The sequence below is a fragment of the Antrostomus carolinensis genome, unplaced genomic scaffold, assembly GCF_000700745.2.
Source record: "Antrostomus carolinensis isolate BGI_N321 unplaced genomic scaffold, ASM70074v2 scaffold6685, whole genome shotgun sequence".
Taxonomy (NCBI): Eukaryota; Metazoa; Chordata; class Aves; order Caprimulgiformes; family Caprimulgidae; genus Antrostomus; species Antrostomus carolinensis.
This window is the reverse complement of record NW_010315733.1, coordinates 14,463-39,671: the sequence shown is the minus strand read 5'-3', so window position 1 is coordinate 39,671 and position 25,209 is coordinate 14,463. Positions and strand designations below refer to the sequence as shown.

The following is a 25,209-nucleotide window of genomic DNA, read 5'->3' as shown; positions in this document are numbered from 1 at the left end:
TTTGCAATTATCTTGCAAAGAGAGTTGTTTTCTGTTAACAACAGCAAGGGCATTTATTTATATTACTTCACAAACTGTAATCTGTTGATACCTCCTTTCCTCATTAAAATCACAGCTGACATTTGTATGAATGGCTTTAGTGTGTAACAATGAAATAAACCACAAAGTGAGAGAGAGCTGGTGGACAGAAACTTTGCCAGTGACCTCCCAGCGACACTAATGCTGGCAGCTGTTTCAGCAGCATGCCTGTTTAGAAGGGGAAATGAAGTGTCTGGCATCTGGATGAAACATTTTCAGGTTGCCTATTAACATGACCCAAAATTCAAAAATTTTTTTGATACCAGATGTAACTTCTTTCCTCTATTACTGTGCCCTCATTGCAATTGTTAATTAAGGCAGCTAGTGTTGGGTTTCACTTTTCATCTGAAAAATGTCACTTCAGGTGTCTCTAAGCACATCTCTGGAACATCCTCTTCGAAGGATGGAGAGAAGACAATGCTATTTCTTGAACTGTGAGTTCTGCTTCCTGTTCCACAAAGCTTTATAACGTTTTCAACATTGCTTAGTCAACATGTTTTTTTCATTTTTTTACTGATAATTTGCTAAAGATATGAAATGGAAGCTGGGAAAAAAATGAACCATCAGCTTACCTGACCCTGAAATCAGGATCACAAGCAGTGTACAAGGAAAATAAATAAATAAATAAATAAATAAATAACTCTCCCAGTTGTATCTACAGACTGAAGGGTTATTTTGAATTCTATCCTCTGCAAAGAGCATACAACTGGAGGAATTTCAGGTGTTTGGCATGCCTGATAAATAATTATAGAGGTATTTATGCACATGGGACTTAGCAGCAGAAAAATTATTCTTGTGAATTATTAAGCAGTTTCTTAATCATTGCATTTAATCAAATCAGAAATGCAAATATGATGCAAAAAATGCAAAAAAATTACATTATGATGCCTGTTTTCTGAAAGCCTCAGAAAACACCCCATTGATTTTATCAGATACATGTGAATGATGCTCACAAGTGATGCAAGATGTAGTAACTTCTCTTAATCAGAAATAGCCTTACAAAGCATCACATAGTATACATATTACTGCTATTTTTATGTCACTTTTTGTCTTGAAAAATCCCAAGACATTTTAAAAACTAATATACAGAGATATTTAGGTGCTGATATGAAAAATATCTGCGGTATGGTTGGAATTAAAAATTATATTGCATAAGGGATTTGAGAACGAGTTGAACAGTACTTCCCAGTATGAAATTGCATAGCATTTTTTAGACTGAAAGGATGTACGTGGGATTTGGTCATTATCATGGGACCTCTTTGTCCATCTGCACTTCATCCTAGTGACTTCTAGCGCTGTCTGGTACTTACTGAGACAGGAGAACGGCACCTACTTTCCTTTCTGCAACATCTACGTTCTCTCTGGGAGGTTCCCAGGCTATTCAGTGGCAACTCTATTGAGCTCATGATATTTGACAAGACCACTGGCCAGGACACTGTGGCTGGAGACAACAAAACACAGCCATCAAATGCAATTGCACTGTCTGTTAAGCAGCAGGTGTTCTTAACTGTTTGAGTAGGTCTCGCAGCTGACAGTCTTGCTGTGGAACTATTAGACTGACACAGTTTCCAGTCTTTTTGACTGCTAGGGCATCCTCTTTAACAGGAACCTTTTTCTCCTCTCTACTTGACTCAGATCGATTACAGTCTGGAATGCAAACAGATTCCTCACTGTGAAGATACAAAATATAAAAAAGAAGTTTTTCAAGTGTATATATATGGCCAGGCAAAACAGAGCTGAATACTGTACGACAAAATACAGTGGTTTGACATTTACAGGTACTTTTCTTCTCTTCAGACTTCTCTTATATAGTGACTCCAGATAGCTTTTAAATGAAGAATAAATATCACTGAAGACAATGCAATGTAGAAAAAAAAATAAAAATAAATCCAGACAACACATAGACAAGAAACAGAATCCCATCTGACAAAAAAGAACAGGTGTGTTTTGTACAACACTCAGCGACAATATTCCTGATGTTATTTAAACAACAGGGGTCCCCCAGGTGTGTGCTATGTGGTGTTATAGCTGATAGCCTTATGCATGTGAGTGAATATTGTTGTACACAAGGGGAACATTACACTGTGCAAGTGTTTCACTGAACACCTTCTTGCAAAGATAAAAATCATCTGTAATGTAACACGTGGGAAAAGTAAAGGTATAATTTGGTCATATTGTGCTCTAAGGTTACTTTTATAAATACCTTACAGGTGTCAATAAGGAATGAGTAGATTTTTTTAATAAATGATAAAAAAAACCCTTCCAACTTGTAGTAGCATGTAACACAATGATACAATGCTTATTGAGAGTAGTTTTATGAAAGATTTATAGCCATCTGTGTCACATGTGGCTTGTTCATTTATTAATAGAGATGTCTGGAGAAATGGATTTTTTTGTCCTATGGGAGAGTTCAACATTTGGAAATCTGACTGAACTCAAAATGAGATGAATAGCTGAAATCTCCAAGTATTCCACAGAATTAAATAGCTTGAAATATTTCAATAAAAAAAAAAAAAAATCAAAATGGTTATATTGAAACAGTTCATCCCCGTAACACTGAAAAAAAAAAAAAAATATTTGCTGTTCATTAAATTATAACATTGTGTATAATGTAATGCAATATATAATGGCCAAACCAAAATTGAAAATAAATATCTAAATTAAATGGATAAAGTTATGAAAAATATGTTCTGAACTCTATTTTAAATGAGCTTAAATCTTTCCTTAAAACCACTGTAAAACTCAGCACTTTCCCACAAGATATCTTGATTGAGAAGAATCAACATTTTCAAATTGAAAATGTTTTCATCAATCAGTTTTCCTTTGTTCTTTTTAAAAGCTTTTTTGATTAGACCTAATGTAACCCTAATATGTAATAGGACCACCTCTCCAGAGGAGTTCTGGAGCTGCTTACTCCAAGTTTGAATGCTGTCTTTCTTCATCTCTTCTACTTAATGAGTCAGGTATAAGATTTCTCCTCCCCAAAGCACCATATTACAACAACATCACACAGGACACGTGGTTCAGATCACTTGAATGAACACGGTGCAGGTTTTTTTTGGTGGTCAGATGGAACATAGAAATCAGCAGTGGCCACAAGTTTTCTTTTTTCTTTTTCTTTTCTGAACATACTGTATGGGATGCACAGGAATTACAGACAGAGGATCTGGCCTGGCATTGTCCCAGGGCTGCTCCTCTTGTTCACAGACATATTACACTGCTCTAAGGCCACTTGCTGTTTGCTTACCTGGTCATTGTAGCTCTCCCACCATTCCCCATACTCCCTTTTGGGGTGAAACACTCTATTTCCGACTTGTGCGGGGCCAGTCTCCTGCCTTTGTACCTAATAAATCACGACAACAACAGGAGCAAACAGAAAGAAGTGATTGTGTGCTCAGCTTTCTGTGACAGCTGCTGTGCAAAGGGCCGTGCACATGAACACTACTGTGGCAGTGGTGGGGTTTAGTGCAAAGCAGCCATGGGAGTGGTGGGATAACTGCATAAAACCCCAGACCTATGCTAAAGCAAACAGGGCTATGCAGGAAAGGTGCTCACAATTTTCTTTTTATATATATAGAGAGAGAGGGGGAGCGAAAAAATATTCAGAATAAATAACATGCTAACCTTTTCTCTTTAATTTTTTTTTTTTTTTGAGTTAAACTAAAATGTTTGGCTAAACAGTTTAAGGGAAACTATCTAAATTAAGGATCAGTGAGAAATCAGCTGTTAGCCACATTCTCAATCCTAACTTAATCTTTTTCTCTGATTATCCATCTCTGTAACACTTGACTTGTTTCTCTTCTTGTCAAAGCAAGCACCAGTGTAGTTGATTGCTCGGATAAAATTTGGCTGGGCTCACATTTCATGTCATGAATGGGTTTTCCCCTCTCCTTTAGCAATAAAAGGAGGCTAGATGACTTGCTGACATAAAGTCAAGTGAAATCAATCCCAATCCAAGAGCACAATGCAGTACTTTAAATGTTTCAAACACCATACCTTGCACTTGGATGAAACATTCACTTGGATAAGCAGTTTAACACTTGAGGATCTGATTAATTACTGGATAGGATACCAGAGTAAGACCTGGTCATCATTTACTCTCTGAGCACTGAACTGGGATGTGAGCGTTGAAGAGGTCTTACACTGGCTCTCTTCCCAGTGGTGAATTTCACCCTAATTGTACAAATTCTTGTGCTAGGTGTTGAAATACCTATTTAAATGCCTTAAACAAAATTCAGGCGAAATGTCTGCAGATGTCTTCTCAAAGAGTTTGCGGTATCCAGTTCCTGTATGCAATGAGCTGCATTGTGGATATTTAACACCTTTCTGTGGGGAAGCTTGAACATTTTAACACTGCTAACATTACAGAATAAATGACTTATTTATTGCTTGTACATTAACCTCATCTAGATAACAAAAGGTACCTTGAAGAGAACAACACTGTAAAAGAGAAATAACCCAAATACACACAAAGTGAGGCAGTGTAATAGGTCCTCAGAAGCAGTGTATATGGCATAAATAACTGAGAAAGAAGCTTAGTGAATCTGAGAGTGAACTGGAGAGAGTAAAATGCGGTGTGCTTAGTGCAGAGAAATCCTTTCATTTACAAATTATAACCTTACTGAAAGGAGGAACAACAGGAGCTTTGCAGGCTGACTACCCCTTGGTAGTCAGGCAATCCAGAGTGTGGTATATGTAGTGCTCCCAGATAGGCATGAAGCTCTCGCAGGACACATACATATTAAATGGAAGTCGATTCCTAGAGCAGAGGAAAAAGTGGAGGGGCTTAGAGAGTAGATAAATTCACTGAAAAATACAAAGGAAGTCAAACTGGATCACACAAATTCAATTGGGGTAGCCAGAGAGAAAAAGCAAAGAGAAAAGAATGTGTAGAAACCTCATAGGAAAGGAAATAAAGTTGAGGTGAAAGTGTTAGACATCAAAGAAAGTAGAGTTTAGGAAGAGCAGGAAGGAGACACAGTTACATTTAGACCCGATAATCAAAAGAGATACTATGTGCCTGACAAGAGAAAAATTCAAGACTAAGAGAAGGAATTTGGAGAGTGTAAATACTCATAGTAAGCTGAATACTAAAAAGTAGCTAACAGAAGGAAACAAGAGGTAAGTGTCCTTGATAACCCCATCCATCCTGAAGAGCCCCTGGTTAGAATGCATGTGACCCACATAAAGAAACCTCCCAAATCACCCATTCCCCAGTTGTTATAATGAATTTCACTGCTGTGGAAGTCAGAGAGAGACTACTGTGAACCAGGTGCTGGTATCCTGGTGGTCGTGACTTCATATTAGAGTGAGGCCCAGGTGTGCTTATGGCCCCTCCTGCCTCTGCTCTCTCCTGTTTTCCATGCAGAAGGTCTTGGATACCTTGACCAGCAGTTCATTCCATATGGTAGTATATCCTCTATCTGAAGGATGTTTGTGGACTAGACCTAGAAAATGTGTATAGTTTGGTCAAAGACTTAGTCTAATCCTTGAAAAGCAGTCTACGGGGAGAATGTGGGTTGTAGTACACAGATTTTGTTAAAATATCCACACTACACCGGTTGAGAAGGACTACCAAAAAGATAAGTGCTTGCAATAGTCAAAAGTAGTTGTTTCAGACAACCTGTCCTCTGAAAAAAAAACCATCCCAGCAACTGGAAACTGGTTTTTACTCTTAGACATAAGATTTTTTTCTCTCTCCTTTTTCAGTAAAAAGTTTAACTAACTAAAAGATATCTCAGAATATCTTTGGTTTTTTTAATGCAATGCAAAGCAAAAGTAATTTGCTGTGTTGGAATTTGAGAGCTGTCATCAGTCCACATTTCAAATGCAATCTCATACTGATGTTCAAAAATGTTATTAATTATTGAGCATCAGATGCGTACTTGGCACTGTTAACCCCAGAGGAACAGAGTAGCTCTAATCAACACAGGACTAACATCCTGATGAAACTGTACCTTGCAAGGGTGGAAAAAGTGATGTTTCCACGGAAACACTTAAGAGGAGAGAGATTTTAGAGCCAAATCTCATTGGAGGGCAATGGCTAATCGTGCTTTGGGGACTTAAATTCAGCATGGCAGTGATTAATTACTAGGATTCTTGTTATTTAATAGGATTCAAATTTTTGATTTGAGATATTGAAAATGGTATTACGTGTCTGAGACTCTTTGAATCAAGCTTTTTCCCACAAGTTAATAGTAATCAAAGCAGGTAATATCTATTATTTCAACTCCAAATCTCTCATTTTGGCTATTTTGGAATAAATGTGAAGAAAAACTTTTTTTAAGCCCTGAAAGATAAAATTAATGTAGGGAGGAAAAAAGAGGAGAGAAGACAGGAGAGGGGATTTAGAAAGCTTTAGAGTGTATTGATGAAATACTGACTTTTTGCTTTCCATTATTTTTACAGAGTCTTTTCAGTGTGGTTATACCTGGAACTTGGACAGATTGCTGAATGTTACAAAACTATCCACATTTCCAGACTCAGTTATATATTTTAATTGTCAGATCTTACATAGAAGTAATATTTTTCACCGGCAATGTTACTTGATATTAAGCAATTAGGAAAAGCTTCCATTTCATAGCAGCAGAGTTAAGGCTGACCTTTAGACTAGGTAAGACAATATGTGTATGAAGACTTCTGCATAAATGGTAAAGAATGAAATATGAAAAATATTTAATGTTGTTACTGTAGGAGTTGCTTTGAACTGCAAACATAGTATGTTCTCGAGAATCAACAGTTCTGTGAGATTGATCACGCTCTCTTGACATTGCATCACATTGCACTGAACACTTTTAAAGGGGTTTCAGCTTATTGTGTGACATTTTCCCATTTACATAATGGCTAAAATAAATTATATATTATTAAGCATGGCACTTTTTGTTCCTTTAAAAAAAAAAATCAACATATAAATATTGTTTTCTTAATAGCACAATTGCAGCAAGCAAAACTACTTTAAAGCCAAACTCCTAATTTAAATTTTTTTCAAGTGCAGCATAATCTTTTTCTTTTTTTTACAGATTATTCTAATTAAGCAATCATATGTAATTGCAGCTGGTAAATTAAAATGACATTTTTGATGGAATTATATACAAAGCATTATACTGGCTTAAGGGAAGATTAGATGGATATCAAAATATTACCAATATGCTTATTTACCTTCTTCCAGAAAAGGTATTTCTGAAATGCTGAGCAAACAATTGTATAGGATTTTTGTACAGCAGGGTCTTATTTGCACAAGACTTCTTGTTCTCCCCATTCTATTCACTATGCTGAACTTCTGTCCTCTCTTCTTCATGTATACATAACTAGAGATGCCATAGGAAGGTCTCATTACTTTATTAATTATTTCCTTCATTATGCTGAACAGGGAAGGTACATCTCATTTGCTCTGAATCATTTTAAATGTTCAAAATGTCTCTAGATTTATGAAATGGATGGATGGGGGCCTGCTTTGCAATGCCTTACCTTGACATCAAGTTTAACATATTTTTCAGTTTTACTGACTTATAAGAAACAAGTTTTTCTTTTCTGAGACTTTTTATTACCTGGATTTGTTATGCTATGCTATATATTTAATATATTAATTCTGTTTTCTAATGTTTTTCACCTTTAGTGTTTGTTTATTAGATTTTTAACCTTTCTTTTTCTGCTATTTCCTTGTTGGATAGTGGACTGTAAAATGACAGCGGATCAGATAATCACTGCAATATATAATGCTATAATCAAAACTACAACAAATTAAAAAGAGAGTTTTGTATTTATATATTTTGGCAGACACCTGCCTTGATTTTCAATCACAGTTATAAAAAGAATCTGTAATCAAATACAGTTCTAAGTCAGCTGAAATTCCTCGTCTTGTACCAGTCCACACCACCTTTCAGTATTCAAGTATAAATACTACTCTTTATAATTCATACAGGTATTTCCATAGTGGCAAACTGGCTCATGTCTTGTTTGGACCTTTGAAGGAGGGTGGATGTCCTAGTCTTCTTTTCGTTAAATTAATTACAATGCCAGTTCATATCAAAGCTTTCTCTGGAAAGAACGAGAAGTTCATTTGATAGACAAACCTGTGCTCAGGTCAGATGGTAGTTTACAACAGGATCTACATCATGCATGTTAATGGACATGAGACCATCCGCATGGCTTGTCTCAGTGCTCTTCAGCATGATTGGCAAGGACAATACTGATATATATAGTGGAATTTATTTGTCACCAGAATTTTGGGAAACAGGCTTGAGAATTAAAAAAAAAGGTAAAAGAGGTAGATACTGATGTTAAAAAAATAAAAAACTCTTCACATCTTTCTTCTTCTAAAAAAATATCAAACTACTGAGTCCAGTCTTCACTATTCCTTTCTTTTCTTTTTTGTAGTACACTAGCAGGACTGTATTTTGTGATCTAGAGTATATTTGTGCAACAGTAGGCAGAGAACTGTTTACAACGTATTTTAATTTGCACAGTTGAGCTATGATATTTGGTACAAAACGATGGGAACACTGTCTTAGTAATATAAATAATTCAAAAAATTAGGCTTGAATAAGTGTGTTCATTTAATGCAGCCAAAAAATTTATATAAAATAATCAAAGAGTATTTTAATTAAATTTAATTTGAGGAAAAATTCAAAAGAACACTAACACTGTACACAAATTAAAAAACATTTTAATCGGGGCATTTCTGAATATCTATCTATTGTACAGATGGAATGTTTTAGCAGAAATTTATCAATTTTTTTCAGACCTAATATCGTTCACTAAGTTTCATAAAATATTCTTTAGTCATTTCACAATATTTAAAGTTTAATTAAACACAGTATCAACCTTGTCCAAAAAGACAAGTCTAAATATATAGGGAAAATGAAGGACTCAAACCATTCAGTAATCTCTCAATCTAAATTTTTGTAGTGTATTAGATTAAAATAGCTCCAAATGATCCATTTGAGAAGTAATTCATTAATGAATGCAGACTAATCAGTCAAAAGGATAATGACTTCTTGTGAAGAGTCAAATATCTTTTCCTGCATGTGTCAAAATTCTTTTCTTGCAAGGCTATGAAGTAAACAAGTAATATCTTGTTGTATCACTATGGCTAGATTTTTTTTTTAAATAAGGACAATACCCATTGAGACAAACTTTCACCTCATGTATATTGTTACCTGCTCTAATGACATTACGTTATGTAAGAAACTTACTCCTCAGTTCTTTGCCATCATATCGTAGTACAAAACCATTTAAGCACTTTCGTGCAATTCGTAGTCAATGCTCACCTTAAACAGCATCTGTAGAAATGAACTTATTTTTTGATACATGTTGATTTCTCAGTGACATCGTTCGCCTTACAGTAATATGGGAACTGCTTGAGAGAGTCCAGCGCAGAGCCACGAAGATGATTAAGGGAGTGGAGCATCTCCCTTATGAGGAAAGGCTGAGGGAGCTGGGTCTCTTTAGCTTGGAAAAGAGGAGACTGAGGGGAGACCTCATTAATGTTTACAAATATGTTAAGGGCGAATGTCATGAGGATGGAGCCAGGCTCTTCTCAGTGATGCCCAACGATAGGACAAGGGGCAATGGGTGTGAGCTGGAACACAGGAGGTTCTGCTTAAACTTGAGAAAAAACTACTTTACAGTGAGGGTGATGGAGCACTGGAACAGGCTGCCCAGGGAGGTTGTGGAGTCTCCTTCTCTGGAGACATTCAAGCCCCGCCTGGACGCCTTCCTGTGTAAAATTGTTTAGGTTCCTGCTCCGGCAGGGGGATTGGACTAGATGATCTTTCGAGGTCCCTTCCAATCCCCAACATTCTGTGATTCTGTGATTCTGTGTAATATCTGGTCCTGTTTTGTGCAGCACTTCCATTTTTCAGCTTCCACTAGGATTTATTGCACTGAAATGAGCAATGGCTAAAAGCTGGTCACTGCTACAGTTCAAGGATGGTGCCAGTCATTTCTTAAGCATTAATTCTTGTGTCCTGTTCTTTGATAATCCCCTCGTTAGCCCTCCGTACACACAAAAGTTGATTTAAAAAAATAAAAGTCACCAATAATTTTTTTGTCTATTCTATAAAATTTCAGGGTTTCAAATAATGTCCTTTATTTTTTTTTTTTTTCCCAGTGAAATAAAACCAGAATTTTAAAGCTTTGTTAGTGTAAAGTTAATATAAAAGCCTAATGGATGGGGCACTTGTGGGGTACCAGAGACTCAGGCTGGAATTTTTCCTCTGCCATTGTCTGCCATTAAAAATCATTGTTCTTTTCACCAGGCTAGAGAATCTCTCTACCTTTTCCAATCAGTGTTTATTTATACCAGAGAGAATGGCTCCAATAGGCTCCTGTAGGAAAACAATCCATGCTGATATAACTCTGTACGAGAGGTGATACACCAGTTTTGACCTCCATATTGTGAGGTTAGAACCTCTTCTATATTCAGTTTCATGTTTCTATGAGTAAACCAGTGCAACTCCCTGCAGAAAATGCAGAACCAATGATTTTTGTGAAGTTTGTGACTGTTATTCTATGGATTGGGAAAGTTGTATTTTCCCTTGTTTTGCCAGGCAAAGGACCTGTTAGAGTGTTAGTCTTAGTGTACCCCGTGACCAATCGGATCATCAAGAGTATCTCAGCCCTTTGGTTGTGAAAATTGTGAGTATGAACCTATAACTCATGCCCTGAAAAATTCTTTTAAGTAAAAAGTTTTTACAAATTATTTTGGAAGAGAAATGTGGTGTTCTTTTATCATCACTCAAAATGTGTCAAAGAAATTGTTCAAGCTGCATATAAATGAGGAAAAAATTGGCACTTGTACTATAAGAAATGTGTCCCAATAGAATATATTGTGGCATAAACTCACAATCAGTATCTTTCTCAATGGGGGTACAAGTGAGGAATGTAAGCCAGCTCCAGCTTTCCACAAAAGTTCTCAAATTTTTCTTGTACTCTGTCTTCTTTACAGGACTGAAAGCTCCATGTCAAATAACAACCCTGTTTTGTTTCTCAAGCAACTTATCTTCCTGAGGCATGGGGAATCTGAATCTCTCATATTTACATCTGAAATCCTCATGCTGATAACACACACATACATATTCTAAAAATGTTTGATTACAGTTTGATAGCCATGGCTTCAAATTTATCCACTTATTCCTGGATGTGGTTTTCAACAAGTCAAAATTTGGTATCTGGGCAATGGGAATTGCATGGACTGCATCTTGGAGTCCCTTGGCATGGTGTGTGTAACAGTGGCAGAGGTTTATTCTGATGGAGATTCCCATTTGTCTGAAAAATCAATGTCTTCCTGGGGCTTTCCTGATAATGAAACATAGCAGTAGTCAGACCTTGAAGAATTTGTAACAGCTAAGATTGCTCAGGTTAGTTGAAGCCTGAAATTTTCTCTTCACTTGTGTTTTTAGTGCTTTAAATGGTTTTCAATCAGATTCAGAGTTAAAAGGAATGTTAAAAAATTTTCCTGAGAAAAAAAGGGTGGGTTTTTTGGAGAAATTTCAATTCAGGCTTGTGAAAAAAATAATCGCAAGGTTTTGATGCTGAGATATGACATGTTGATGTATGCTATGATAATTAGACTGCAATATTTTTAAATCATGAATGGCAGCTTCTAGGCTGATCCAAGCATATTTTTCTTATCTTGTGGATCAAAATAGCTCCTGTTTGAATTGTAATGAAAAATATATAGTCAGTCATAAGAAGGGAGAGAATAGATAAGGTGGAAAAACAGCTATTTCTTGAAGAAAACAGGGCACACAGTGTGATGGTAGACACTTGTTTCAAAAATATTTCATTATGGCACAGTTTGGGACTGTCTGATGTAAACACTAATTATAACCACTGGTGGTCCAGGACTGAATCCAGTCCAGTGGAAAAATCTACCTTGCTTCTCATGTTTTCCTCATAGGAACAAGGAATGGCATTTAACAGCACATGAGCCTGGACACCTGAATGCTTTTTCTGATGCCTGTGCACGGCAGGCACTTGTTTCCTCAAGCTGCTATTACCGCACCAGTGTAGCACTTCAGAAGGAGAAAAAAGTGCTTCTAAATGGCACCTGATTCTTAGGTGGATGTGTGAGTATCTTGGTCTAAATTCAGTAAGATAAAACAAATTAATAGTGATTTATACAATAAAAATTATGTGGTTCACCTCAGAGTGAGTGTTGGCTCACTAGAGCAAGGGATCCCCACTCCTGAATGAAAGTTGTCAGTCCTATTGCTTCTGCAGATATATATGGAGCAATGCCCAGTTCTGCAATCATATAGTGGCAGAAAAACCTCTTAATAAGGCAAGAAAATACATTAAAAACCAAATAAATAGTTCATTTGTTTTGAAAGCCACAATTTATGTTTACTTTAGAACATCTGTTCTATATCCCAGGCCAGGGTAGCATGACTGAGACTTTAGTGTGCAGTCCTGTTTAGAAATACAGCAGCTCTTGTAGCAGAAAAATACAGTCCTTATCTTATATGGGATTCAGAGTTATTTGAGAATGAGGAGAACATAAATTAGCCCTATATTTTTGAATCTTGCAAAAGGGTTGCATAGCATATGTTCCTGAGACCTTAAGGTAAGATTGACTAGATTTATTTATGGCCTTCCTTGTCCCTATGAAATCAACTGGTAAGATAAATGAAATCACAAGGTCCAGAGGCCTCTCTGCACGGGTTGTGTGGTTTTGACTCCAACTTTGTAGTGTTCAGCATTCTTCTTTGTGGAGTTGCTTCTGATAATATCTGGTTTGTTAGCCCTACTTTTAAATGTGGAATATATTTTTATGAGTACTGCTGAATCACAATAGCCTACAAGAAATGGTTTTCATTTCATTAGGCAATGAATAGTTTTACTCTCTCTTTCTACATATTTCAGTATATGAAGATTCATTCCAACACATTCCACAGCTTGACTGAGTTTTCTTAATTGAAGTACACCCCATGCAAAAAGTCATTTAGGACTCTAACAGATGCATTCCTTTATTTAGGCAAAAGCAGTCTTGTTATCTGTCATTTTGCAGCTGATGTGAAAGCTCTGAATGGAGCATTGGCATTATCTGTTTAACAATGATTTGATGCAATACTACACTGTGCTATAAATTAGTGTCAAGAAGCAAAATGTTAATGATAGGGACCCCTCTATGCACTGGTGACTTAAATAACATGTTTCTTTAAAATTCAACAGTGACTCACTCTCTTTTAAATAAAACCCCTCTAAGCTATTTAAATAATGCCATGTAGCTCTAGTGCATATTTCCTTTGATTGTGAGTACTTCATTGTTTGCTTGAATAACCATCCCAACAAGCTTTTGAGCATTGCACTGAATAATACCTTGAAACATATTACTTTGTGCAATAAGATTTTTTTAAAGAAAGGTTTGAATATTAAGGAAAATGGTCAGACTCTGGTTGCTTATGCTCCACAGCAAGCAGAATTGAAGCTGAAAGTGGTTTTCTCCTCTATCTTGGAGATTATATCAGGCATAGGTGAAGTCCTGAGCAGCATTTTAAATTTACTCAGTACATTTCAGGACTCTTTTTTATTTTCTTTCATGCAACCAAATAGTTATTGATTAGAGAGAATTTCTCATGATTGTTGGAATCAATTTGGTCTTGGATTCCCAGACCCTTCAGGCACACATTGACTGAGCATTGCACTGGCACCACCACAGTTTAACCAGCTGAGGATTCAAACATATGCATTAGGAGTACCTTCTTTGTTGGAGTTTTATGTGTTGATGAACACTACTGAAGACACAAAATATTTTCTCCAAGTTTCAAATTAATTTTTTGAGTTCTTTATACCTAGGCAAATATGACAATATATCAGCTTTGTGCTGCTTTTTTAATTCCTGCACTCACATATTGGGCAATATCAATGTTCTGCAAGATTGAAGACATTTCCAAGACAGTGCTATTGAAAAATAAGTCACAGATGATGATGTTCTGTTACATTCTGCTAATAGCTCTCTACTGCAGGTGTTATCTACACATTGAGAAATATAAAGAAATGAAAACAGAGTCCTCAAAAAGAAGAAAATACATCTTGTCTTTTAAGATATTTAATAACAGGGTATACTCCTTACTTTTCAGAACAAAACAAAGATTTTAGAGCAATATCTTTCAAAACTGGGCCTTAACAGATGAGAGACAAATCCTTCCCAAGCCCAAGACCTTCCCATCATCTATAACTTCATCTTGTTGAGAAAAAAGTTGTGCGATGTCAAATAAGCTCTGAAGCAAAAGTGAGGGAAAACAATAATGATCTCAAAAAAGAAGAATGGTCTCCTATTGAGGACATATTGTGAAGAATGTCTCTTTTATCTGGCCCAGAAGTTGTTATAGGCCTTCCAACCTGATCACCTCAGGTCATTCAGGAATATAGACAGACTGTAGAAAAGGACATTTCAGGCAACCATCACTTAAGCTAATAAAGGAGTTATCATCTGAAAACAACATCCTACTCTGCACCTGGAAAGAAACTGGAAGACACCATCATTAACTGATCATAGGTATAAAATATCTTGTGACAGACTGGCTATTTCGTACCAATTCAAAGTCACTGGAAGAAAAGCATTAGTAATAATCTGACAGAAACAAATCATCACTTTGGTGTAATCTATCCTGCAGGTATTACTAAAACAATTGTCCCTCGAGTCTAAATTGTGATTCACACAAAAAAGGAAGTACAAATTGCCATCATTCCATGACAACTCCAGTTGTGAATGATGGCATGTCTGGAAATATTCATATTATCAATCCTAAAATCCATGTGTGTTTCAGTGAGGAGGAAAATCTCTCCACTTGTCACTTCCAGGATAGACATATATCACTGAGGAATGACAAAACTTTTCCTCTGCACTTTCATACAGGCAGAATTCTTTGTTTATGACAGCAGTTAAATAACCTAAATCATCCCCATAGCACCCATAGCAAAAGTGAAGGGGATAAAAAGATGAAAATGAACCACTGGGCTGGGTGCACTTCTACACACTCTGTCTATGAAGCAGGACAGTATTTCCACTTCAGAGCTCTCCTTTTTTTTTTCAGTGTTTGCTTGCTGTAATTTTTATACATTGAACATACAAGTTGTCTTCATGATCACTGAATTAAAATAATTTCTTGGGAAGAAACAAAGAAATATCTCGCAAGGGAGTATCTGTTCAATGGCAGGAAGGGTATCAAGAGCGGGGCCTGTGAGCATCTGAATTTGATGGAGTTAGGAGGATTAATATAGAAAAAGGTATCAAGAAAAGTATAGAAGAAAAGATAGATGAGGACAGAAAGAAAGAAAAGAGGAAGAGATAATACAAGAAAGGAAAACCAAGGAAATAAGAGATAAAAGGTATAACAGAAGAGTTATATGAAATAAATTCTCAGATGCCTGAGAGTGGCTGCTCACAATGCCACTTGTGTTTATTACTCTGCCTTGATAGTGTAGCACCAGCAGCAACCCTGTTGTCTTACTACCGTGACTAGAGGCAAAACAAAGAGACTATGCAATTCATTTAAGGGAAGGAGATTGTACATGGGTGCATTCAGGACAAGGCAGTGAGTTATATTTCTTGTTCCATTGTTTTTTCTCCTAAGATCTTATTTCCTTCCCTACATTAAGTGTGCAATTGACACAGCCAGTACTTCAGCCTTGTCATTGTTTGTCCATTGCTCTGTCCCCTGTTTTCTCACAACGTTTTAAATAAATCAAACCCAAAACTGTTACAAATGTGGGAGAGAGGACTCACTCCTCTCCCAGTGCAGAGGCGAAGGGAATTAATATATTTCCCTTTGTCCTTCCACTATTAGTAACTCTCAGAAGATTGTAATTGCTTCCCCACGCTCCCACATTAGCAAACTTTACCTAAGGGTTTCACCAGAGGATCCCCTTCTTTTCCACAGGTTCACCAGGCTGCTTGAGCGGCTTGCGGCTGAAGATGACTTTCCATCCCCTACGTGCATGCGAACCACAGTTGAGGTGGTGAATGCGCTGCGTACATTTCTTTCAGGCTTAGCAAGGATGATATAGACCTTGGGCACAAACATACAGCCGAGAGCCACCGTGGCACTCAGACTCACTGAGAAACACATGGTGATTATCTTGTAGTTGCTTCCAAAATATATTGGCACAAAAGCCAGCCAAATGATGCAGGTGGTATACATTGTAAAGGCAATATATTTTGCTTCATTGAAATTAGCTGGGACATTTCTTGTCTTAAATGCATAAAAGGTGCAACTCAAAATTAATAATCCATTATATCCAAGGGGAGTTACAACACCCAAGTTGGTGGTGTTACAAATCAGGTAGACCTCCCGGATGCTTGGGTAGTCATGCATTATATCTGGTGGCTCCATTATAAAGAGGGCAACAATTATGCCTAATTGTATACATATCAAGATAAATGCAATAACCAGTTGGGCGCAGGCACTCATGAACCTAGGTTTCTTTGTACAAATTTTCTTCTTGCTTCCAGCCAGGATTCTTGCAATGCGATTGGTTTTAGTTACTAGAGCAGAATAACTCATAGCTGGGGAAAGGCCGATGCCAATTCGTTGAAGGTAACAGTAAATCTGTTGAGGTTTTGCGATGAGACAGAAAGTGCACAAGTAACCCAAGCAGATGCCAGCTAGAATGATGTAGCAAAGTTCTCGACTGGATGATTTGACCACTGGAGTATCACGGTACATTATGAATATAGCTGTAACGAACAAGGTGGCCAGCAAACCCAGACATGCAAAAACAACTGCTGCAATTGGTTCAGGATCACCCCATCTGAGATACTGGACTGGGATGAGGTCACAACCTAGAGGAAAGGAAAAAGAAAGTGAGCAAGTATCTAGGAGTGAGATTCATTAAGGATATAGTTACAAGTTTTCCTGATATTTCTCTCCTTTTTGTCTTTCAGGAAGGTGCCATTATAATCATTGCAGGCTAAGATTATGTTAATATAATGGTACAATAAATAAATTTCAGTGATAACTTATTTCAGTAATGCACTTTATCTGGAATATAACATGATAACAGAAAAAATGGCCAAGCTGATTAAGATAAGTCACCTCTCTCAGTGGAATTTTCCATTTAAATCTTTTCAAATTTATTATTTTATGAACAAATTTCAGAATGAAGTTGCATTGCCTCAGTGCAAAATGCTTTAGAGTTGTCTGCATATTATATACACTTAAAGGAACAGATGTCAATCCCTCTAATTGTATTGTACATTATGAAGGATATTGGTAGTTGTTTAATGATTATGGAAAGGAATCTTAGAGATTCTAGGTTTCAAGAAAAAGAAAAGTGCATCTTTCTGTGATGTGTTACATTTTTTCTGACAAAAATTTTCTAAGATCAGAGTTGCAGATAATAGGTAATTTGGGATGGCACACCGTGCTCGCTTCTTTATCTATCATTCTTCCTTTTGAGACTTCTGAGGAATTAAAACCTCATCTAATTCATGAAATAAAACTGAATTCAATAGATTAGTGTAAAAGCTTAATTAACAGTGCAACACTTGTTTTTCAGTCTATGTATAGGTTTTAATAAGTCATTCTATGCACGTGTCATAGGAAGTCAAAGAAGTTTTTCATTCCCCATTGTGCAGATCAATGGACAGAAGTAAAAGCTGGCAGAAAACTTATTGATGGCATCTCTCCTCCATCTCTCCTTTCTCTTTGAACTGTAAAGCCCAGATAGGTGTGGTGGGTTGACCTTGGCTGGATACCAGGTGCTTACCAAGCCACTCTATCACTCCCCTCCTCAGCAGGATGGGGAGGGAGAAAATAAGATAGAAAAAATTGTGGGTCAAAATAAAGGCAGTTTAATAAAGCAAAAGCAAAGGCCGTGTGTGGAAGCAAAGGAAAACAAAAGATTTATTCTCTACTTCCCATCAACAGGTGATGTTCAGCCACATCCTGCCCCCGAAGACAAATGTTATAATAACAAATGCCCCCACCTCCATCTTTCTCTTAGCTTTTATTGCTGAGCAGACATCATATGGTATGGAATATCCTTTTGGTCTGTTTGGGTCAGCTCTCCCAACTGTGTCCCCTCTGAAGATCTTACCCACTCCTATCCTACTGGTGAGGAATAATGTTGGAGAAACAGCTTTGATGCTGTCTGAGCACTACACATCTCTAGCCAAAACACTGGTGTGTTATCAACACCTTTCTAGATACCAATACAAAGCACAGCACTATGAGGGCTGCTATGGGGAAAATTAACTCTATCTCAGCCAGACCCAATAGGAATAAGGGGAGAGGTCCCTGATGCTCCAGAATGAGTGCAACTTCTTGATGATAGTAGACACACTGGCACCGCCTACCAGGGCAAGACTGCTGGAAGGAGAAAATAGAGTGAAGGAAATGCAACTAAAAACTTCTATTTTCACTATACTTGTATTAAGCTTGACTAACCTTGATTGCAAAATCTAAATGACCTTAAAATTTAGGATTGTTGTAATCAGGTTGCTGTCTTCTAGTTAAGTCAGACAGAAGGGTGTCTGCCTGACTCAGGGTGGGTCGTGGCAAGGCAATTTTACCCATGGGGATGGGGCACTGAGTGCTCACATCTCTATTTTCAGCACTGTCTGATGGGCATCTGGATGCCAAGAAATCACAATTAATTAGGTAAACTGGAACCTCAATGACTTCATGAACAGAAGTAAATGTAGACATCAGGAATATAATTTGGGAATTTCAACACCTAAGATATCCTCTTTGCTTTTTTCTTTATTTTATTTGGAGAAACATAAAGTTTCTCCAAATCTGTCACTGACATGGAATAGGTAGATATGAGGCTTAGCTCCTTTCTTCTCCCAGTATTTCTATATTCCATATTCTACACAGTTAATATTATCAAAAATATAATACCGACAGTAAGGTGGTATACTCAATAGGTTGCATTGGCAAAAGTATAAGGCAGATAGTTCTGTATTCTTGCAGAAAAATCAGAAGGATGAGGGTCAACAAGTTCTTGACATCAGTGCAGTTAAAGGATAAAAATTTGCAGTCACTCCAGTGTAACAGAATTGTGATCTTAGTTACTAAATGCAGATTAATTTGCCATCCATATTTTAACTGCTTTGGTGTTCAAAGCTTTCTGTTGCAATAATAAAATAACTGCCACATTTTCATGTAAAAAAGTCATTTAGATTTTTATGAAACACTCTCATAGCATTAGTTGATGTTACCTATTTGACTCTTGTTGGTTTTAAAGGGTTTACTTATTGTGAGGGAGACACTGTATTTCATTTTGACTTTGTCAAGTTTAATGTGACACAGGAATCACATCATTAAAATCAACTTTTCATACCAGTGAGAGTGATGGAAGTAGGGTGAAAACCAGAAAGCATTCTCTGGTATGTAGAGATATCCCCAAGAAGTTTTATGAGTAAATAAGTGACCTCTAAATCTATTTCTGATTTTACCAAAATTTGATTAATGTTTTGAGGAAACAAATTGTTATCAGCTTCTAATACTACTATATATTCTTGGACAGGAAATCTGAACAGAAAAGGTCTGTCTGACAGCTGGCCTTTATATACAGGCAATGATATAGGTGCTGAATTTTGCTCAGTTTAAATGTTACGGCAGAGATGAATCATAGCCAACTATTTATCATTAGTTTCAGACTGTTTCATGCATTCCTTTCTTTATTACTCTTTTTACACTCTCTTAACAAAATACCTGAGAAAAGAGCTGAAAACTTGTTCATTTTTTTCCCCTGTCACTGGGTATACTTTCAAGGAGAATGCTAAACTGTGCAATGATTTATTCCTCAATTAAGATTTAAGGACTGGATGGTCTTCAAAAAGCAATGATTGGTGAAGTTTTCATATAATAGCTTTGCAACTAATGGTTTCTGACAATGGAGCTTTGCAGAAAGGGACAACTAGATCAAGTAAAAGAAATATGGGAAAACAGCACTCTGAATGTTCAGGTTAGGTTGATGGCCAAGACTATACCAAATCAAAAGCTGAAAAATGGTAGCACAAGAAGAACTTGTTCCTATCCCCTAAATATGTCTATGCTCAATGATCATTTGGAAAAGATTCTACTCCACAGCCCACGTCTTGTACTTGGTCAACACCTCCAAGCACCTGGAAAGTCTTCTCTCCTTGCTGGCTCAGAAACTTCAGGTGGAACAGAGCCAGACGCCTTGTCTTGTGGTCCCTGCAGTGTGCTGAGGCAATCTTTGGCTTGTGGAAACTCTGTTAGGAGCCAGTCCAATTTGGAGCAGGTGTAAAGATGTTCTACTCTGTGCTCAAGAGTGTCCTGCTTCTGAGACTGGAGCCCCAGTAAAATTGACATAAAACTGCTCTGATGTTCTTCTGGCCAGAAATGTAGCCAGTGGGAGCATGTTTTCAAATATGCATGCTGATAGCAAAAAAAGTATGTAAAAAAAAAAAAAAATCAGAGTCCCATTTGACACGCTAAGGAAAGATTTTCTGAAAGGAGCATTAAAAATTGCCAGCAAATTACAGATAAAGTTGTATAAGAATCTTCTGGGGAATAACAACAACAAAAAAAGCTTCTGATATTTTGAAAAAACTTCTGGCTACTTCAGGGATGAGCTAAATTGTTCCATAAACAAGGAGAGAAGAAGCTCTTGAAGGCTTGACCACTGCCATAGGTCTATTAGTACGCTGTGTTTACCTCTGTAGAGATAAACATGCTGCTTATTTCTGATCTTTCATATTGCATTAAAATAATTTCATCTGGGAGAAGAGTTCACAGATATGAAACACTGTATTATAGTCCATATTTTCCGGGGATCTGATTTTGACACTGTTTTAATTTGTTATTGTAGCCTTGACAATTAAGAGACCTGACTAGGCCTTCAGCATCCATAAAATGGTATTAGCTTAGCATTGAACATCCCTTTCATGGTAGGCAATATAAAATATATAATTAAACCAGTTCCAAAAGTAAACATGACAGATTATGGCTTGTGAATAGGATGTACTCTGGAAAGTGAAGAGAATTCAGGCAAGTCTCTTAAGTCAACACCATGAGCTAAAGCTCACTGAATCTGCACGTGGACACTAAACCTAGCAGAAAATTACTGCTAGTTTAGTAAGCCCTAAATATTTTTCAGTGGGGTTTAGCAACCTGGGCAGTGAGTTCAACCCTTTGACAAAAGACTTTTGGTTTTCTTGGTAACTTTTCACAGACCCTTCCAAGTCTGAAACATAAACAACAACCTAGCCACATCTTAGTTGTGAACAAGAGTCTCCAGGTAGGATTTGGCACATATTGTTCATAGTGTATTGATGTTGTGATGTTAAATATTTTATACGAATGCTTCTGAATGTTTTCCTATTTATAATCCCAAAAGATGGGAGAAGGGATATTTTGATTAGTTATTTGAGTTTTCACATATGGAGATCTGAGATGCAAAAATGTAGGAGTCAGAATAAAAATCTACATGAAGCTGGCAAGGTAACTTTTATAACATTTTATTATTTTTTTCTTTTTTTTTTTTTTTTTAATGAAACATCAACTTGTTATCCAAACTGGCAAGGCAAAAGTAATCACACTCTCCAAAGTCCTGGGCAAGAAATCAGCCCCTTGACCTCCACATGGAATGTGGACCAACTGCATTGAGAGAGGACATCTTCAACTTCAGTACTAAGTTGTGGTACTATGGTAAATTATTATGGTCACCAGGTCTTTGACCTATTCTGTTGGGACCTTCTGTAGTTGTTATAATGACAGACCACATAGAGGCGACCATATGCTGGCTTCTTAGCTGCTGCAGTTTTCAGGCTGGCACATTTACTGAAACCATCAGCAGAGGTGGGTTTGCATAGTCAAAGGATACATCTGAGGTCTGTGCGTGTGTTTATTCTGCCACCTCTGCAGGGCAGGAGTTGGGATTGGTCACATCTTGAAAGCTGGAGCATTTGTAGCTCAGGAGCCTCAGTCCCTAGTATCTCAAATATACTGATTTAGCTGTGCATTGCAGTAAAAGGCAGGATCATGATTTTTAGAATAAGACGTTAAAGTTACCCTGTGACCACATGGGGAATGATTCCTTAATTACACAAATGTGCAGAATGATTGGAACAACTGATGAATTGCAGCAATCAGATCCATCCTTATGTTAGCTCTACTGTTTTGATTTAAGTTTCACTAAAAAATGCTGGCTCTGTGTGTTGTAAATGTTTTGTTCAGAATATGTCATGTTCAGCAAACTTTCTATAATGTAAGGCACAATTACAAGTGGATCCTTCTGGTTTTGCTGGCAAGTTCCTCTTCATCCAGCCCAGGAGCCTCCAAGAGCTGTTTCTTTGAGCTCAGCATTCTTGAACCAGCTCATTTGAGCCTGAAGCACTGTGTGGCTCATGCTGGAGACTTGGGTTGTAAATGGGTTGGAAGCTAAATTCCACACCTTACCTGGAATAAGCAAGTGAAGTAAGAAAAGTCCACAAACCCAGCAACAAGGGAAGGGGCAAAATGACAACCAGAGCTCCTGGTCATAATATTGTCACCTGAACCTTTAACTCATCCTCATCTGTTTTCTCCAACAGGCTGGTATGAGAGTGACTTATGGAAATTGTTATATTTAATTTGGAATAAGAAATAAAAAAGAAAGAGAAATACAGGGCACAGAAAATCAGGATGAAATTTGGACATTATCTTTTCTGGTGTGCATTTATCACACTAAAAACAACCAGATAAAAATTTCATCCTACTTCTACCCTTAGACTGAATTACAACCTTAGCAATTATGGTCAAAGCAAGATCTTTGTAACGTTTCAGCAACAAAATCAGTGTCAGTACAGGCTGAATTGTGTTCTGCCTTGTGCTGACAACTGTCAGACAATTGCTGAAATTACCAATGCCTGTAACTTTATTGCAAGCAACAATACAAGAAAACAGTTTGATGACAAGAAGTAGTTACCACTGGAAAATATTTTGGACAAGAGATTAATTATTTTCTTACTTAGAGGGGGGACAAGATCCAGCCTTATGAGACACCCAAACCTCAGCTGCCTCCTGTCGCAGCGCAAATCAGCATGCTACAGGAAGAGCAGACCAAGTCTTCATGGGGACACACCGAGATGTGATAGCGAGCATCTCCCCTGCCTTTGACCCTGTGGTTGGTCTGCATGAGCCATGGCAGTAGTCTGTCCCAGATGGTGCCCAGAGCCAAGACAGCAGCAGCTCCCAGCGCTGTCTCTTCTCTGTGGCTCTCACTGACAGTACGAGTAATGCCCCCAGGAGTCATCCTTGCTTCTCAGTGAGGAATCCAGATCAATACAAACCAAATGTGGGACAGCATTAGTGTTGTCAGAGCTTTTGGAAATGGCTGTTGTGTTACTTAGAGGTGGGATGCCCCTTTTTCAGTCCTTTCTATTCAAGCGTTTTTTGGATAACCCAGTTCTTACATGGCACTTTCAAACAGGCACACAGGATCATGATGCTGCTATCCTGGGTCTACTGTACCTTATTTGATGAAAGAAATTTTGTAACTATAGTAAAAATACAGATTTCTGATATTTAGCCTTATCCTTGAATGGCAAAGAAAACATTTCAAGAGCTGGAAAATATTTCAGTTCCTATTTTCATGGGAATCCAATTAAGAAAATCAAACAGTCAGCGTATTTGGAGTACCTAGAGAATGAGAAAAATGTCAATACAGCCTGAAGATAATCCAGGTGTCACTGAAATTAATATCATCTACTTTCCTTGCAGTCCCTGAGGTCACTAGACAAAACTTTGTTTCTGTTATTGTTGTATGTTGTCCCTGAATCACAGAAAGAGAGAATAATTGCCTCCCTCACACCTCAAAAATGTCCTTAAAACACACTAGTGATAACTGGACCAGGCTGTTCCTACATCCACTGAAAAAGCTCTGAGATGCTGAACAAAACTTATCTGGTCTTTTCAAGACACCCTTTTTTGAATATAGAAGGACATGTCCTCAAAGTCACTTGGGTTTTTGGAGAACCAAAAAGCCATTCTCATCAAAATACTGAAAAAATAATTTCATTTATTAATTAAATTATCATAAAATGAATTTATTAAACAAATTATCACATCCTCAGTGTTAAGAAAATCCCTTAATTTGTGTCTAAATATGCCTGGCATCTGTTTATTTTCCCCCCACTGTGAATATAATGCAGACAAAGGCTTTGAGGAATAGTGGAGGGATTGGCATATACTTCTGGACTTAGACCCGTGAGTTTCTCCTGCTCTAATTAAGTATGTGGCTCAGCCACACTGGCCATACTAACGTGTGAAGTGGTGGTGTAATGTATGGATGTTGCTAATGCAATGCATGGGGAAGAAGGGGAGCTACAGTAGATTGGAAAACATATCTTGATACTAAACTAGGAGGAGTAAAATGACTTGGGGTTCATGTTGGGATGGTACAGATAAATCTGGAGAAAAGGAAGAGAATGACTAGCTTTTTGTCCAAGAAAAAGCCTCGTCCCTGCGGAATGGTGGAGTCCCCATCCCCAGAGGTATTTTAGAGTCATGTAGACATAGTGCTGAGGGACATGATTTAGTCAGGGACTTGTCAGTGTGAGGTTAATGATTAAACTCGATGATCTTAAAAGGTCTTTTCCAATCTAAGCTATTCTGTGATTCTGTGACAAATTTCAGCAATGAAACTGAAATTTGTGAGGAAATAAAATATGAGTGGCTAAACATTCCCTTTCTCACCTCAGCTCCACATCTAGATGGAGATATTTTGCAGTAACTGATTTAATCAAAATAAACTCTTCCTCCCACTTGTCTTTCCCACTTCCTGTACCTGCCTGTACTTCAGAAATCCAATGTCTTTTTCTGTTCTGAGAATAACTTCATTTTCCTACACATATTGCATCCCTTCTGTCTTGTCTCTTCCTACATCTGAATTGTGATATTCCACAGGTAACTGGAAAAAAAAGCATTAATCTCTGTTCCTTTCTGTGAGTAACATCCCTGCCATTACACATTTTATATAGTGAAGTTTGTGGCACAAAACTGACACTGGTCATTGAGCATAAGAAAGATGGAGCAACATTTTGTTGTGTGAGCCAAGAAAGGATTCCAAAAATGTTTTTATCCAAGTTCAGATCTCTGGCAAACAGTGAAGTGCAGCTCCACATTGAAAGCCTTCTCAGGCTCATGGCTGATTATTTACAGGCTCTCATCT

At 37.3% G+C, this 25,209-nt stretch overlaps 1 protein-coding gene across 3 annotated transcripts in view; it reads right to left on the bottom strand.

Moving 5' to 3' along the window:
* Positions 1–25,209, bottom strand: part of GRM5 (glutamate metabotropic receptor 5) — a 41,786-nt gene that overhangs the window by 6,673 nt on the left and 9,904 nt on the right. The window contains exons 4-6 of one of the 3 annotated variants that reach the window (XM_010168049.2): positions 15,928–16,867; positions 3,326–3,421; positions 1,587–1,748 (exon numbers count right to left, since the gene is read on the bottom strand). In XM_010168049.2, the coding sequence (XP_010166351.1) occupies positions 1,587–1,748; positions 3,326–3,421; positions 15,928–16,867 (1,198 nt within the window). The remainder of the gene's footprint in view (positions 1–1,586; positions 1,749–3,325; positions 3,422–15,927; positions 16,868–25,209) is intronic. The other 2 variants (XM_010168050.2, XM_010168051.2) reach the window with 2 other exon arrangements.